Source organism: Pan paniscus, chromosome 2 (genome assembly GCF_029289425.2).
Source record: "Pan paniscus chromosome 2, NHGRI_mPanPan1-v2.0_pri, whole genome shotgun sequence".
NCBI lineage: Eukaryota > Metazoa > Chordata > Mammalia > Primates > Hominidae > Pan > Pan paniscus.
The window spans coordinates 191,266,353-191,282,075 of NC_085926.1; the positions used below are offsets into that span (position 1 = coordinate 191,266,353).

At 39.1% G+C, this 15,723-nt stretch overlaps 1 protein-coding gene across 1 annotated transcript in view; it reads right to left on the reverse strand.

Moving 5' to 3' along the window:
- ATP13A5 (ATPase 13A5) overlaps positions 1 to 15,723 on the reverse strand; it is a 108,477-nt gene that overhangs the window by 74,335 nt on the left and 18,419 nt on the right. Inside the window, exons 6-8 of the mRNA XM_003807659.5 lie at positions 9,481 to 9,550; positions 6,440 to 6,574; positions 338 to 410 (exon numbers count right to left, since the gene is read on the reverse strand). Coding sequence (XP_003807707.3) covers positions 338 to 410; positions 6,440 to 6,574; positions 9,481 to 9,550 — 278 coding nt within the window. The remainder of the gene's footprint in view (positions 1 to 337; positions 411 to 6,439; positions 6,575 to 9,480; positions 9,551 to 15,723) is intronic.

Below are 15,723 nucleotides of genomic sequence, written 5' to 3' on the forward strand. Positions count from 1 at the left end.
GAGTGACATGTGAAGGGAAGAGGGAATTGGAAGGAACCCAGACATTGGGTAAGAATGATGGAATGAGGGCTTGGGTGAGGGTAAGGCAAGCGAGATGTCCAGGGTACAAAATTTAATGAGGCCCTTGTTCTCAGGGCCCTGCAGCTGTGGGGTCAGCACTGGCATGATCTTGCCTCTTTAAATTTTCTATCTTAGAGGGCTTCTTTGCCTCACCCTCGTCCCAGTTCTGGGTTCAATCTGAAAAGATTATTTCTCCTTGACTAATAATTAAGGACAAATGAGACCAATTCCCCCCTGAAATATTAAGATGCTGAAGACGGCCTAACACATCACTTACCTTTGTCTTTTACAATGATTGTAACCTGGACTTTGTTGTGGTCCTCCATGAGGTTATGCAGCTTAACTGATTGCTACCAAGTAAAAGTTAACATTTAAACATTAGATAGTTCATATTCTGAAAACTACATGATCTCATTACAGTAAATACCAGGCCAGCTGTCACAGCTAAAGTGACTCTGGGCAAAGGACTCAACTTCTTTCGATGCTTCAGCTTCCTTGCTCCAACCCCTACCTCACCTGACCCCCTATGTGCAGCAGCAAATATGCTTATTAGTTTAATGCTATCTCACTCCCAAGAAAAAATAATGCACAGCCACTGCCTCAAGGACCTAAGCCAAGGAACCTGTTAAAAGAAACTTTAGACAAATTAAATTTAATGGGAGTTTAATTGAGGAAGAAAAAAAAAGTGATTCTCATATCAGGCAGTCACCAGAATCACAGCAGATTCAGAGAGACTCCAGGGATGCCTGATGGTCAGAATAAATTTATGGAACAAAGAAGGGAAATGACTACAGAACTCGGAAGTGAGGTACAGAAACAGCTGGATTGGTTACAGGTTGGTGTTTGCCTTATATGAACAGTTTGAGCACTCAGCAGTGTATGAGTGGTGGAAGTATGGCTGCTGTATGAGTCGCGGAAGATTGGCCAAGACTCAGGTATTGTAACAGACGCATAAGTTAGGTTTTCAATCTTGTCTATTAAGTTAGGTTAAGGTTGGTCCACAAGGACTCAAATATAGAAGTACAGAGTCCTCCTCAGGCCATATTTAGTTCACTTTAACAAACCAAAGCTACATTTCTTGAAGATGCACAATCAGAATGAGGAAGAATGAGACTGTGAGCAGGTTACTTCCCTCTCTATGCCTCTGTCTCCCTGTCTGTAAAACAACAAAGCTAAATGTTCTCTGTAAGTGGCTTTCTGCTTGTAAGTGTCTGTGAATGTTTGGGTTGTGTTTTGATTGCATGTGGGACAGCCATCCTCTCCTTTATGAACTGTGGATTTTCATATTGGTTAAGTCTGCAGATGGGAGTTATGCTCTTAAGTCGTGAATCTTGTGCTACTGCTTATGAGTTATTTAGCCTGTTTAACTCCTTTTTGCTCATCAGAAAGGGGAGATTATAACAGAATACAATAGGGTTAAGTTTTAAGGTATTTTATTCTTATAGAGCCCTCTGTGTAGTACTCAATACTATGCTAAGAGCTCATGAGTGTTAGTGATTCATAAGAAAGTTGTTGGAAAAATAGTTGTGAGAGCACGTTAACTGGAAAGACTTGCTTGAGATAGTTTATTGAGTTAGGACTCTGTGAAAGGTGGAGAAAATGGAAGGAGCCCGGAGAAGTGGAGAAAGCATCTTATAGGATAACACAGGGGACAGAAAGGCAGAGGTGAGAGATGATTTCATCCATACAGTTCCCCAGACTGACTGTTGGGGCAACATCAGCGAGAGAAAGTTCCATGCTGGGCCAGCCCTGGAAGGCACTGCCTCTTCCTGTTTGGATGTCGGTGACTTGGATGCCTCTAACTGGAAGTGGGTTTGAATACTGTCAGCAATACTTAATTCACCTTAACCTAATTCAAATGTAAAACTTTTTTCTTTTAGCTGTTAAATTGTTTTGATCTGTTCTGTTGGTGATATTTAATGTTACAAATGTCGCCAGGCTAAGACAAGCATTACACATAATTATGCAACTTTCCCCTTAAGAAAACATAATGAACCCAGCATTAATATTTATATGGAAAAATTTATGATACACTTCAGTTTTGCATGAAAAGTTAAACTTTGGTAATTTGGATCAATTGAGTGGAAGAAGCGATAGTACTGTTTAGTGCATATTCATTGCTCTAAGGTGACTTCCTGAGGCTTAACTGTTGGGGCACGCATTTTAATGATGTGTAATAGTGGCAAAGTCAGCTGTGGTTCTGTGGGCAAAGAACCCTGGAGTCAGTCAGGATTTCTGAGTTGTAGGTCAGGCATACCTCCTAATCAGTCAGGTAATGTGAGTATGTAAGAAATTGCACCTTAGAATTTAGTCGTTTTCTCTGTAAACAGACAACATTGAATTGGATCACTTTCAAGTTATACCTTCAAGCTCTAAAATGACATGACATTGATTTATTTCGCATGTCAGAGATTTATTTAAAACCTGCAAGGCATCATAGAAGAAATACACATGGTATATAAAATGGCTCAAATCTTTATTACTTGTAAATAGTTTAAAACATGAAGCAGTTATTATGTGCCAGGCATTGTTGTAGGCACTTGAACAACAGTATTTAATTTTTTTAATTCTCAAAATAATTCTATGATGAAAATGTTATCTCCAACATACATGTAAAAACCAAAAGAAAGGGATTGAAAATGTTAAAGTAAACTTTTCACCATCATTTACTTACTAGGTAAATCAAACCTAGGTTCATCTGACTCTAAAACCTTTTCTGTTGAGGAATATGTTCTACTAGTGCTTAAAAATAGCATTTTTTTCTTTAAGAAGATAAAAATCCTTCCTTAGATTTCTTTTTTTTTTTTTTTTTTGCTTAGAAACTCGTTTAGATAATGCCAAATTCAGCTTAGCATAAGAGGATGATAATCAACACATTTGGAAGTGGTGAAGTATGAGTTAATCATACTTGACTGTCATTCTCAAAACTCATTATGCTGTAGAGCTGGATTGGTTTATTAGACTTAGCATTCTGTGTAACCTGTCATGCTTCCAGGCCTCTGCTCAAACTAGTCCCTAGGATGTCCACTCCAGTTTTCTACTAGCAAACTATTTCTAATCCTTCACATAAAGGCCTACTCAAATGTCACCTCCACTCTGCAAGTCCCTACAATTCTCAGGAAGAATTCATTGTTCTGCTCTCTCCACCTGTGTGAGTGTACTGATCACATTCCATCATAGCTATCTGCTGTCTTGTCAGGCCTCCCTCGTGAGTCAGGCAGTAGAGAGAAGAAAGGCACCATGTACATTATGCATCTGTGGATTCCTCTAGAGCGTATCACATAGTAGGCCCTTATCAAATATGTATTTATTAGAACCAAATTATTCTACTTCTCCCAACAACACTGGAGTGGGATAATGTTAGCCTCCTCTTTGAGTTAATGCACTCAGAAAATCTACAAACACAGGTTTCTATGGCAACCAACTAGCTAGGAGAAGGCAAACCCTGCAATGCTTGCCATGACTGCAAAGCTCGTTGCCTGATTTTCATTAGGCCACCTTTAGTTTCTTCTGTCCCTGTTCAGCAGGACCAGGATCAGTTTCCAAGATGAATTTGCATATCGTTATTATTCAGCATCTGTTGCTATGTGCCCTTGTGTTTGTTGTGGCTGGATTTCCTCTAGAGATGAGTAATGAGGGTATTAACTCAGGTGCCTCTTGAGCTTGGCTCTGTCATGACTGAAGGCAAAGCACTGTGGGCCAGATACTCCCAATGCTATTTCTAGCAGCCACCCGTGGAGCTCAGCAATACAGTATGCACATACAGTTCAATGCAAATACAGTTGAGTACCAAGGTTTGCACTCATGCCTGCACCAAACTTGTTAGAAAGGGACTGAAGCGGGAGGGTTTCTTGGCTTAGGAAAGGTAAGCTTTCTTTGTGTAGCATGATTTGGGGCCCCAGTAGATGCAGAAAATCATCTTATTCTACTCCTGCAAACACTTACTCTCTTACAATTTTCCAAAGCCTGTGTTTGTTTACCTAAGTCTTTAATTCAGTGAAATAATGAACTTCAATGTAGCTCAACAGAATGATTTGGAGATAGCAGTAGATGCTCCTTCTTTCAATCCTGCCAAAGCCCTTCCCCAAATCTTACTGCTGCAAGGAAATTCATGAGTCACTTTGAGATTGCGCTCAATGGGACAGTGTGTATGTAGTACTTGACTTGGAATCAGAAAACCTGGGGCTAAGGCCACTGTTACTGGGTGAGTGTGAATAAGTCCCTTCACCTCCTGGATTGCCCCTGTCCCTCCCTCTCAGGTGGTAGGAGGCTATAAAAATCATGTATGTTTTATTTCATAATTTGCCATGTCCCATAGAAACACATACATTGTGAATGTGGGCGCCTACTGTAAACCGTAAAGTGCTAAACAGATGTTGATGAATGAGGACTTGTGATTTAAATTGCAAATATACAGTTTCAGGAAACTGGCTCATTTTGTGGAGTGTTACAAGGTGCTTTGCAGGTTGGGTTAGGTACCCTTTTATTAGTAAATACTGGCTGCTAATGAGATTAGTGTTTGTCCTCTAATTCCTTTTCTGTTTTTTAAAGAAATCTTTTGCAATACTGCCACCAAGTCTAAAGTTCCCATATTAGCCACTGTTTTGAACAAAGGAATGTAGGGATTCTGTTAAGATATGGAACCTGAATGTTTAAATTCCAGTAAGGATTTTTAAATAAGCAAATTACAAGTATTAGAAAACAGGTATTACCTAACTTTGGAAGGGGAGTTCTTACAAGCACAACAATAAGCCGTGAAAGAAAACAGAAATATATTTGACTCTATATAAATGTTCATCCACAGCTAAAGTCAAAGTCTAGAGAAATAGACTAAAAAGTAAAACTTTTTCACATATATGATGAATATAAAGAGGCCCTTAATATAAAATGAAAATGCAAAACACTATTAGACAACAAAAAGTGTCTAGTCTCACCAGCAATCAGGAAAATGTACCTTAAAACATCAATGAGACCCAGTTTTTTAAAAGACATTAGATATTTTAAAAGACATTAGATATTAGATATTTACGATTTAAAAATCGTAAATATCAATATAACTCCAGAAACTGATTAATCCAGGGGAAATAAATACTCTTGTGTGTCTCTGATTTAAAAAAATTATTTCATTTGTGGAAAATAATATAGCAGCATCTATTAAAATTCAAAACATACATATGCCTTGATGCAGTAACCTGGCTTTTGGCTGCTATGCTAAAAAATGCAAACACTAATATGTAAGAACATGCCCATACTGTAGTAGTAACTTTTAATTCAACATTATTTGTGGTGGCAAAAGATTGAGGGGAAATTACTTTCAACAAGTAATGGAATAGTTGAATAAATTATGGTATATCATGGAATATTATAGTATTATTTTAAAAACATGAATTATAATTATTTATTTACTTGGTGAATTGCCATTATATATAAAGTGAAAAATGAAAGTTCCAGATTAATGTGCATAGTAAGATCTTATTTTAATTTTAAAAATTAATAAAGACATAAATCTCCATATAAGCTGGTATATATATGTGCACTTAATAGAGTAAAATGAATGAAAAATATGATGGCATTAATAAATAAATACATATATCTGGGACCTTCGTGTTTGAATTTATCCTTCAGTGGGTTCCCTTATAATAATCATTCTTATGCTTTCAGAATGCATAACAATCATTAGTTATAAAACTTTTGAAAATGAAGATTCTAACCCTGGATATTTTGATTTAATAAGCCAGAAGCTCAAAAATGTCAAGGAATTCTCTTGCTGAAACACTGCCTTATTGAGTATAGAATCAAACCTAATTTTTTCCACAACCCATCCCCTAACTCCCACACAGGAATTTCTGTATTTCTTTGGGATTTCCGTAAAGATATATCCGAATATCAAATGAACACACAGACATTATAAAGGACTTCTAAGAGGGAGACTAAAATTTTTCAAAGACAATTAAATAGGAAACCTATAGAACAAATACAATATTTAAGTCAGGGGAAATAGATGGAAATGTTCTAAGGGGCATAATATCTTGATTAATGCACACAGTTGAGACGCTACCCCTTCATTCTCCTAAAACTATGGCTGGCATCATTAATCCCTCACAGCATTCTTTCCCACCATACTCAAATAGAGCCTCAGAGTGCTTCTAAACAAAGCATTCGATGAAGGCTTCAGATGATAATCAGAGTTTGCAAAGACATTTAACTCTCCCTGGTAGTCCAAAGTCCTCCTTCTGTCATCCCATATTTGGTAAGCCCTCACTTTTTGTTTTATGACTTATGGTTGACAAAGCAACTCCTGGCTGTCAGTGGAAATACCATGGGCTTTACTTCTTTAGCTAGAAGCTAAATAGAATTTGGCTGTGATTTCAGGTCTTACCTGTCGCAAATCATACACACTTAAGACAATGGAGATAACAGTCAAAATGATGATGGCCACAGAGTATTCTATGTAACCTTGAGACAGCCACAAAGTTAGGGTGAAGGCTTGGAACACATAGAATGGATTTAAAACCTGCAGGCACAAAAATGGCATTTGGGTCACTTGCATGAACCTTAGTAGCAATCAAGAAGATGTCATTTCATTATCAAATTTTTTCTCATTTTTTTACAACATACACAAACCTCTAATATATAAGAATTCACTTAGATCTCTATTGATTTGGGTTGAGAAAATGTCAAACACATAGAATGTGATATGGTGGAAGCAAAATTATTTTATGCATTCAGAGCCATGCCCACAAGTTGATCATTCTTATTCATTTTGAATTTCAAAAATATTTTACCAATAACAAAATTTAACAATTCACCTTCTTAAACAGACTGACTCATAATGGGGGAGGTACAAGATTCAGTCTCTTTTAAAAACGTACTTCCATTTGGAACAGTTTAATTGCAGTCTTATTTTTCATATAATCACATGCTGCAGATTTAGTCAAGTTGTGCAATGAAAATGAAAGATTCTACTTTTTTATTCAGGTCATTTAAAAATAGCATATCTTTCATGTCACAGGTCCTAGCAAGGTCATATAAGAGTCAGCCAAGTTCTTCTCTTGAACAAGGAGGAATACTGGAGAGAAATGTCTTCCCCAAGGCTGCAGAGCAAATCATGAGCAGAAGGTATTACCAACCTGAAAGCTGGTCACTCATACATGTACATTTCTGGTCGCATGAGAATACCTTCAACTTTTTTCATTCCCTCAATTTTTCCCATTTGGGTCCTGCTAACTCATGCTAATAATGAGAGCAGAGAGGGCAAACCTGAGAAGCCAGAGAAAAGTCACAGGATATACATGCAGAAAGTGAACTAAAGAGCCCATCAGAGCAAAGCAAGTATTATTTTTCTGAGAAAGTGTTCTTTCTTATCATTATGAATTGGATGAAATATTGGTTAAAACCAGTGCTATTCTCTCTTACCTCTGTTTTCTATAATTCCCTTATGTACTAAATACAATTCTAATTTAGTCTTAAAAGTGAACTGACATGTGGTAAATAAGTTAGTACGTTGTATCTTAAGTGTTGGATATATTTTGTCCATTAAAAAAGATTTTGTTCCTTAATGTTTCTTATTATTTCAATCCCAACTGCTTTACTTACAAATTATAGTTTTTTTGTTTGCTTATTATAAAATGCTCTGATTGTAGATTATGTACAAATGATAATATGATCTTGAAGTTAAACAAATCCAGTAGAATACTGGTTAAATACTTTTTGCAGAAGAAACAACACTATTCTAATTAATTCAGTTCTCTTATTTAATAGCCTTTTGAAACCAAATGTAAACAAATAGTTGTACTTGGTTTTTTTTTCTTTCTACTAAAGGGCTAGTAAATAGGTGCCAGAAAATACTAGCACTCCTTTCAAATTAGAACACATTGACCCCTGGAGAATATTTGGCAATTTGAAAATGTACTTGACGTTTAAAAAGCTGCCTACTTTTTGATAGTTAGGGAAGCTATGCATATGTGGAGGCAGGACGTATATGGGAAATCTTTGTATGTTCCACCCAATTTTGCTGTGAACCGAAAACTAGTCTAAAAAATAAAGTTAAAAAAAGCAACCTGTTTTCTGCTTCAGACACAGAATAATGGTAAATAATTTTTTAATATTAAAAAGATATGTCCATGTTCCAAAACAAAATGACCATCTTTATGGGTTAGAAATAGACTGAAAACATGCACCATTGAGTGGGGGCTCACATCATCAGATTCATGGGTTCCAGACAAGGACTAGACAGCAAAATCTAGGAGCTCCTTTCTCGGAGGAACACAGACAGAACGTGTCCCTTAGGTGGCTGAGGATAGAAATGAGGCATATGGTGGAAAACAAGGGTGGCCATGGGCTTCCTGTTCCAGAATAGAGGTTGAGCAAAGTCATAACCAATGAAGGCTTTCCACCCAAGGGTGGAATGGGAGAGGAGTGTCCATGGGACAACTGTGAACTGGGCTAAGCCTCAAGCTGGCTAAGAGCATGCATGTGACAAATCCCTGAAGGACAAGCACCCAAACCTTCAGGGACCACATAGGGGCCAACTGGAGGCAAACAAAGCCATCAAAGAAGCACAGAAAGCACAGAGAGAAAGAGAAAAATTGATGGGGAAAGTGTCCCACTTAAGGTAAGCGTTAAAAAAAAAAAATCCAAGCACACAAGGAAAATATTTTTAAAAACAAAAACAAAAATAAAACACTAACAAAGGGAGAAGTTACTCTCAAGAAAATGAAAATAATAAAGCCATTAGAAAAAGACCCAAAGAATACATTTCAAATCCTCAATAATTATAGAAATAATAACATTGCCCCATGCTGTGGACTGAACATTTGTGTCCCCTCTAAATTCATAGGTTGAAGCCCTAACCCCCAATGTGATGGTATTTGGAGATGGGTCCCTTGGGAGGCAATTAGGTTTAGATGAGGTCATGAAGGTAGAGGTCCCACGATGGGATTAGTGTCCCTGTAGGAAGAGGAAGAGACCAGACCTCTCTCTCCACCATGTGAAGACATAAAGAACGCAGTAGTCTGCACGCCCAGAAATGGGTCCTCACCGGGAACTGAATATGCAAGCACCTTGACCTTGGACTTCCCAGCCGCTAAAACTTGGGAAAATAAGTGTTTGTTGTTTAAACCACCCAATGCATGACATTTTGTTATAGCAACCCAGTGGACTAACCACCCCACCACCACCACCACCACAACCACCATCCAAACTAAAGAGAACAAAACAAAACAAACAGGAGATTATGAAGCAGGAATCTGTCTCTCACTGGAAAGGAATTTTAAAGTAAACCTGAGTTTAAAATAAGCAGTAACTAAAAGAAGTCACATGAAACAAGATATCATTCACATCAAAGTATTTATGTGTTCCTTCTAAGAAGTAAGGGGCAGAAATTTATTTTTTCAAAAAAAAAGAAAAGAAAACAGTTACCTGTTTAACAAGCAGCTTCCATATGGGTTGGATTTCAACCTCAATGGCGTTGGGCCCACACACTAACCTTCTGTGGGAAATTGATCATCCATTAGTGTCATAGCTACAAGCACATGATAAGTGACTACAGGCCAAACTAAACAGAAGTCATTTTTCTACTCTTTGGAGATTTTGTGACTTTGATTAAAAAATAATGTGCAAGTTCTTTTGAAACGTAATTCTAAACTACTATTTTTGAAATGAAAGTCAGTGTATGATGAACAGAGCTGTAGTCCTCGATACAAATATATCTTAAGTGTAGTACAACTCAAAAAAAAAGTTGGAAAGACACTTTCATTTTGAGTTACTTTTAAAATAATTTTATTATATACTAAAAGCAACGAAAAAGACACAGCTATGCAGATGTTCCTAGACTTGTCAGGCATTCTAGATTGCCCTTGATGTTAGAAGTCATATCTATCTTACTTTAGTACCTCCAGCACCTAGGACAGGGCCCTTAGTATACGAACTGAATGAATACATATTAGTATATGAACCGAATGAATGAGCAAATGAACTGGAAGATATGGCCTTCATGGCTAACACTTGGTAAACGTGTACATTATACACAAAGTGTAATACATATGTGCATTACAACAAGAATGCATATTTCTACACTATTTTACCATTAACAAAGTTTTTACAAAGATTCATTTGATCCTCACAATAGTCCAAAGGAAAGGGCTAATATCTCTATTTTGCCAATGGAAGAAATTATTCAGTGTGGCATGTAGCCAAAAGTGCACACATCTAGTATGAATCACAACAATGTAACTTTTTTTTTTTTTTTTTTTTGAGATGGAGTTTCACTCTTGTTGCCCAGGCTGGAGTGCAATGGCACGATCTCGGCTCACCGCAACCTCTGCCTCCCAGGTTCAAGCGATTCTCCTGCCTCTGCCACCCGAGTAGCTGGGATTACAGGCATGCGCCATCACGCCAGGCTAATTTTGTATTTTTAGTACGGACGGGGTTTCTCCATCTTGGTCAGGCTCGTCTCGAACCCCTGACCTCAGGTGATCCACCCGCCTCAGCCTCCCAAAGTGCTGAGATTACAAGCGTGAGCCAGCACGCCCGGCCTACAATGTAACTTTTAAACAGAGTTGACAGTGTCAGAAACTGCACTTAGCCTTTTATAAGCATTAACTCCTTCAATCATCACATTATTCCCATGAGATTTCATATTATTAGCACCTATTGTAATAAAAACTCAAGCTCCGATAAACCAAGAAACCTTTCCAGGATCGCAAAGCTAGAAAGAGGCAGGCTTTGTAGCATGGTCTATGACTCCACTTCACAAATCTGCCTCAGAAAGGACCAATGGGGAGAATCTGCATGAGAGATCTTTGATCTCACTGAGGTGTAACAGAGAGCTGAGCCCAAGTTTATCTGACTTCTTAGCCATATTTTTTTCCAAGTAAAATTGTAGTTTGCCAAGGACAGAGAGGACTCAAACCGAGGTCTTCTGACTCCATGCCATGAAAACACTGAGGTTCAAGGATGTTGGGAATCAGAGAGGGCAAACAGCCCATCACGCTCTTTGACTTCTTAAGTCCCTAAACCTCCCGCTGGAAAGAGCCCATAACTCAAACCATTTCAGTACTCAGGACTCTTTTACACAATCTGGGGCAATAATCTGTTGTTAAACAAAGTGTCAACTTAGGACCCCAAACTCGGTCCTCCATTCTCTCTCCCTCTCTCCGTTTTGAATGCCCTTCCCACATTCTTCAGTTTGTAAATGCCTACTCAGCCTCGGAGAGCCAGATCCGACAATCAAGCTTAATGGTTGAGAAACGTGGGAGCAGAGAGGCCTGGATTTGAACACAGCTAAGACCTTGTGCTTGCTGTTCCCTCCAACTGGAACTAATTTCCTCCACAACTTCGTATGTCTACCCGCTCAGTCCCTCAATGAAACAAGGGCGTTCCCTTTGTGAATGAATTTCATTCTTTCTCTGTTCAAGTAGCACCTCCTTACTGGGCTTTCCCTAACAATGCTCCTTGAAATAGCTACCCTGACTCTTAATTCAGATTCTCTTCATCTCCTTATCCTGCCATATTTTTCATTATAGTGCATATAATTACCTGAAATTACACGTTATGTTTCACATTTTAATAAGTTTGCAAAAAAAAAAAAGACTGTATCTTCCACTATAATGTAAGCTTCCAGAGGACATCGATACATTCCGAATGCCTAAAACAGAGCCTATTATATGCTGAATGAACGAATTGATGGCTGAATGAGGGGTCAGCCTCACTCTTCTCATCTGTAAAAGGGGTTTTATAAAACATACCTAATAAAATTGCTATCAAGCTGGGTGTGTGGCACACACCTGTAGTCCCAGCTACTTGGGAGGCTGAGGCAGGAGGACTGCTTGACCTCAGGAGTTTGAGACCAGCCTGGGCAACAAAGGGAGACTGTAATTTAAAAAAAAAATGCTACGAGTAGCATACGAGAAAAATACATAAAGCATTTAGTTCTCAATAAATGGCAGCTATCTTTGAAGTCTTACTCCCTCTGGCACAATTAACTCTATTTTTCTCCCTTCCAACAACCTTTCTTTTCTTAGCAACAGCACTTACATCATTAAATTATAATGTATACTTAAATGTCTTTTCCCTCTAGTTTCCTAGAGTCCCTTTAAAGGCAGAAACAGATTTTTTTTTTCTTTTTCTTTTTTGACACGGAGTCTTGCTCTGTCGCCCAGGCTGGAGTGCATTGGCACAGTCTAGGCTCACTTCAACTTCCGCCTCCCAGTTTCAAGCGATTCTCCTGCCTCAGCCTCCTGAGTAGCTGGGATTACAGGCCCACACTACCACACCTGGCTAATTTTTGTATTTTTAGTAGACACGGGGTTTCACCATGTTGGCCAGGCTGGTCTCAAACCCCTGACCTCGTGATCCACCTGACTCGGCTTCCCAAAATGCTGGGATTACAGGCATGAGCCACCATGCCCAGCCCAGAAACAGAGATTTTTAAATCCTGTCTAAAAATCTAGCACTAGGGGCACAGTGTCTGACCTAGAGGATATTCCCTAAATATTAGAATGAATTAATGATGTTCAAGGCAGTACATGGGGTATGGAAAGCAGTTTAGAAAGCAAGCCTAGAGTCTCATGCTCTTTGGCTCTCCAAGTTTGGCAATATTACCATTAAGAGAGAAGAGATCCCACGAGGACGGGGATCCAGTTGATCAATATTTGCCTGTAGATCATCCTCTTTATGGCTCATCTGAGCCATATTGAAATCACAGCCTGGCATGCCCCTTGCTGCTGTGTCTCTTCTACTGCTTCTTGCCAAAAAATATTGTGTGTTTAGAGATCATGTACCCATCTGTTTCAGCACAAGCCAAGCAGAATATTCAGGGGTGTTGACTAATGGCTGAGCAATGGGAAGAAATATAAGATTTGAAGCTGGTTCAACATGAAGAAAGGTCTAAGAAACAAGGGAGCTGACATTCCGACCAGCTGGCAGGGAAAACAGGCCCCAGATTGTTCCAGCAGCTTCACAGAACAACGCAGGCTAAATAAAATTCAGCAGACCTGCCTAACAGTTCCAACTATGCATTAGAAGAAGAGTTGCTTTGGAGGTAGATGGTCCCTCTCCAGAAGTTGAACAATTTCTCAGCAGGAAACCTGTGGAGGGGATTTCTGCAGGGACCATGGACTAAACTTGGGGAATCATTGAGGTTTCCTCCAACCCTGAGATATCAGTAAATCTGTTAGAATTTATTTATTTCTGAGAAAACAAAATGCAGATGACTAGGAGGACTTTCTCTTGCAGGAGGTCCATGTCCCTTTTCATTTGTTATTCATTCATTCATTCATTCAATTAACTTACCAATAATTGTCAATAATGTGTCGTGTGGTAGCCACTTTAGGCTCCAGGTGGTAAAGACTGAAGGAGTCCTCAAGGAGGAAGGAAGGGCATGTTAGAATTATGGTGGAGTTTTTCAAACTACACCTATTTTTTGCTCACTGCTTCCATTCTGATAAGTTTCCAACAGGGTCTCTGGCAGGCAGGGACGTCTACAGTTTTCCATACACACAATGTCAAGCCAGGAGATTCTGGCATAACCCACTTGCAGGAACTTAGGAATTTTTAGGAAGCAGACATGTAGAGGTTGAGAAAGTTCCCACGTGATTCTGTTAGCAAGTTCCTGACTTCCCTAACACTCTTGTTTTATAAAGGGGGGAAGACCTAAGATATTCACAGATGCACAGGACATGGCATCCAACTTCTGGGATTTGGATATGGTTGTATAGCACAACAAGAGTGCTGGCCTTCGAGCCCTTCCATTGAAAACAATAATAAAAACAAGATTGGTATATTTTGAGAAATTGCTTTATGGAAGGAAAACATCTCTCTTTCATTACAGCTTGAACCTGCTTGTGTACTTTAATGAAACACTTACACAGAGAATGTATCTCCATTCTACAAATGACATGAAAGTTATTTTAGTTTTTTACATTTGTCCTCATCTGTGACCTGCCCATTTCTTTCATTGCCTAAATTGCATGTTTTCAGATAGCCTCAGGAAAACTCGAGAAGTTGGGCTTTTAGAGGATTTCAAGCCCTCCATGTGAGCTAAGTGAGGCGCTTCCAGTCAGCTTTTCTGGGGAAAGGCCTTGAGCATTCCCAGGCATAGGGATGCAGAAGGGAATGGACCAGGAGGACATCAGGAATGGAGATGGGGTACAAAGAAACCTAGTGCAGGATCCTGCCAGGAAGATTCTGGACTCAGCTTTACTGGTCCCTCTGTAGGGCTTTGCTCTAAATAAGGCAGTAGAGTTAAGTGATTTTATACTTTAAATGGGCCAAGATCCATAGAACCGTGGATCTGATAATTCCACTTTATTAAAAAAGAAAATGATCTCAGTTCATTTAATTTTTATTAAATAGCTTATGCATTAAATTTTAAAGAAGGATATATATATATGTTATATTTTTAAGTAACTCGTTAACTTCTAATTGAATTCTAATAGTTGAGACTATGTTATTGGCTTCCAGAAGAATGAACAAAGCCCCTTTCCTCTCCTCCAACCAGCCCTTCCTTGATCCTTCTGTAAATGCTGATCTGATGGCTGAGTATCTACTACAGGGCTCTTTTCTAGAGGTGGTTTCAAAGGGGATAGAGGTCACGGTATATAAGCATGGTTTCTAAATTTTCCTTTCCCCAAGACTGAGGAGTAAGAGAGTAGGGTCTCACAGCAGCCTCTCTCTGTCCTTCTCTCTCTCTCTCACCTTCTTTGTGCTTCTTCTTTCTCTCTTTTCTGATGTTCTGTGTTCTCATGGAACAGTTTCTGTCAGCTTGGAGCTACGCATTAATGGCAAACCTACCTTCTCTGTCTGTCACTTGGATTCCTTTCCTCTGGTGCTGACAAGCATGCCTTTTCTCTCAATGCTGTGGTAAACACTGAGAATTAAATTTGGCCTTGCGGAATCACTAAATCAACGGGGAGCCTCTCTTCCCAGCTTCGCATTCAGTGATGTCACCTTGGTGGCTTAGGTTGGCCATGGATGGAATATTCCTACCATAGAAACCAGCAAACCCTGTCTATCAAAGCTTTTTTTCTTCCTGAGAGCTAGGTCACCAGCAAGGTGATTGGTCTGGACTTAACCTCCAGTGTGTGTGTGTGCGTGTGTGTGTGTGTGTGTGTGTGGTGGTGGTGGTGGTGGTGCAGGGGGGCTGGGAGAGGGTCCTTCCATTTCTGCTGCCAGGAAGTCATTTACTCCTTTTATTTTCTGCAGCCTAAACAAAAGGGACAGAAGCAGGGAGGGTGGGCTGAGTGAAAAATAAGGTGAAGAGACGCTCAACTGATAAATGATCTTAATAGGAAGACTACTTGACTAGTTGAGGAATCAGGTAGGTTTTTTATTTTTATTTTTCCCTTATGGGCTCACTTTTGTGATATAAAAGAATTACCTTGAATGTCTTTTGACCTGTCTAGGACAGGCACTAATATGGAAGTTTGAGTTCAGTTCATGACTGGTGAAGCTAAGGAACATGGAACTCCTGGGACAATTTACTTGCTCTCTTTCTTATCCCTTCTCACAATTTCTCTCCGGGGTAAAGTTATTTCTCCTGATGTTTGGATATGCTTTCGCTACTGAAAAGTGAGAACTATGTAAATCTGCATTTTCTCTCTCTACCCAGCTGCTAGGGAGCCCATAGAAAAAGTTTGCATGTAAACTCTGTAGCTTTTCATC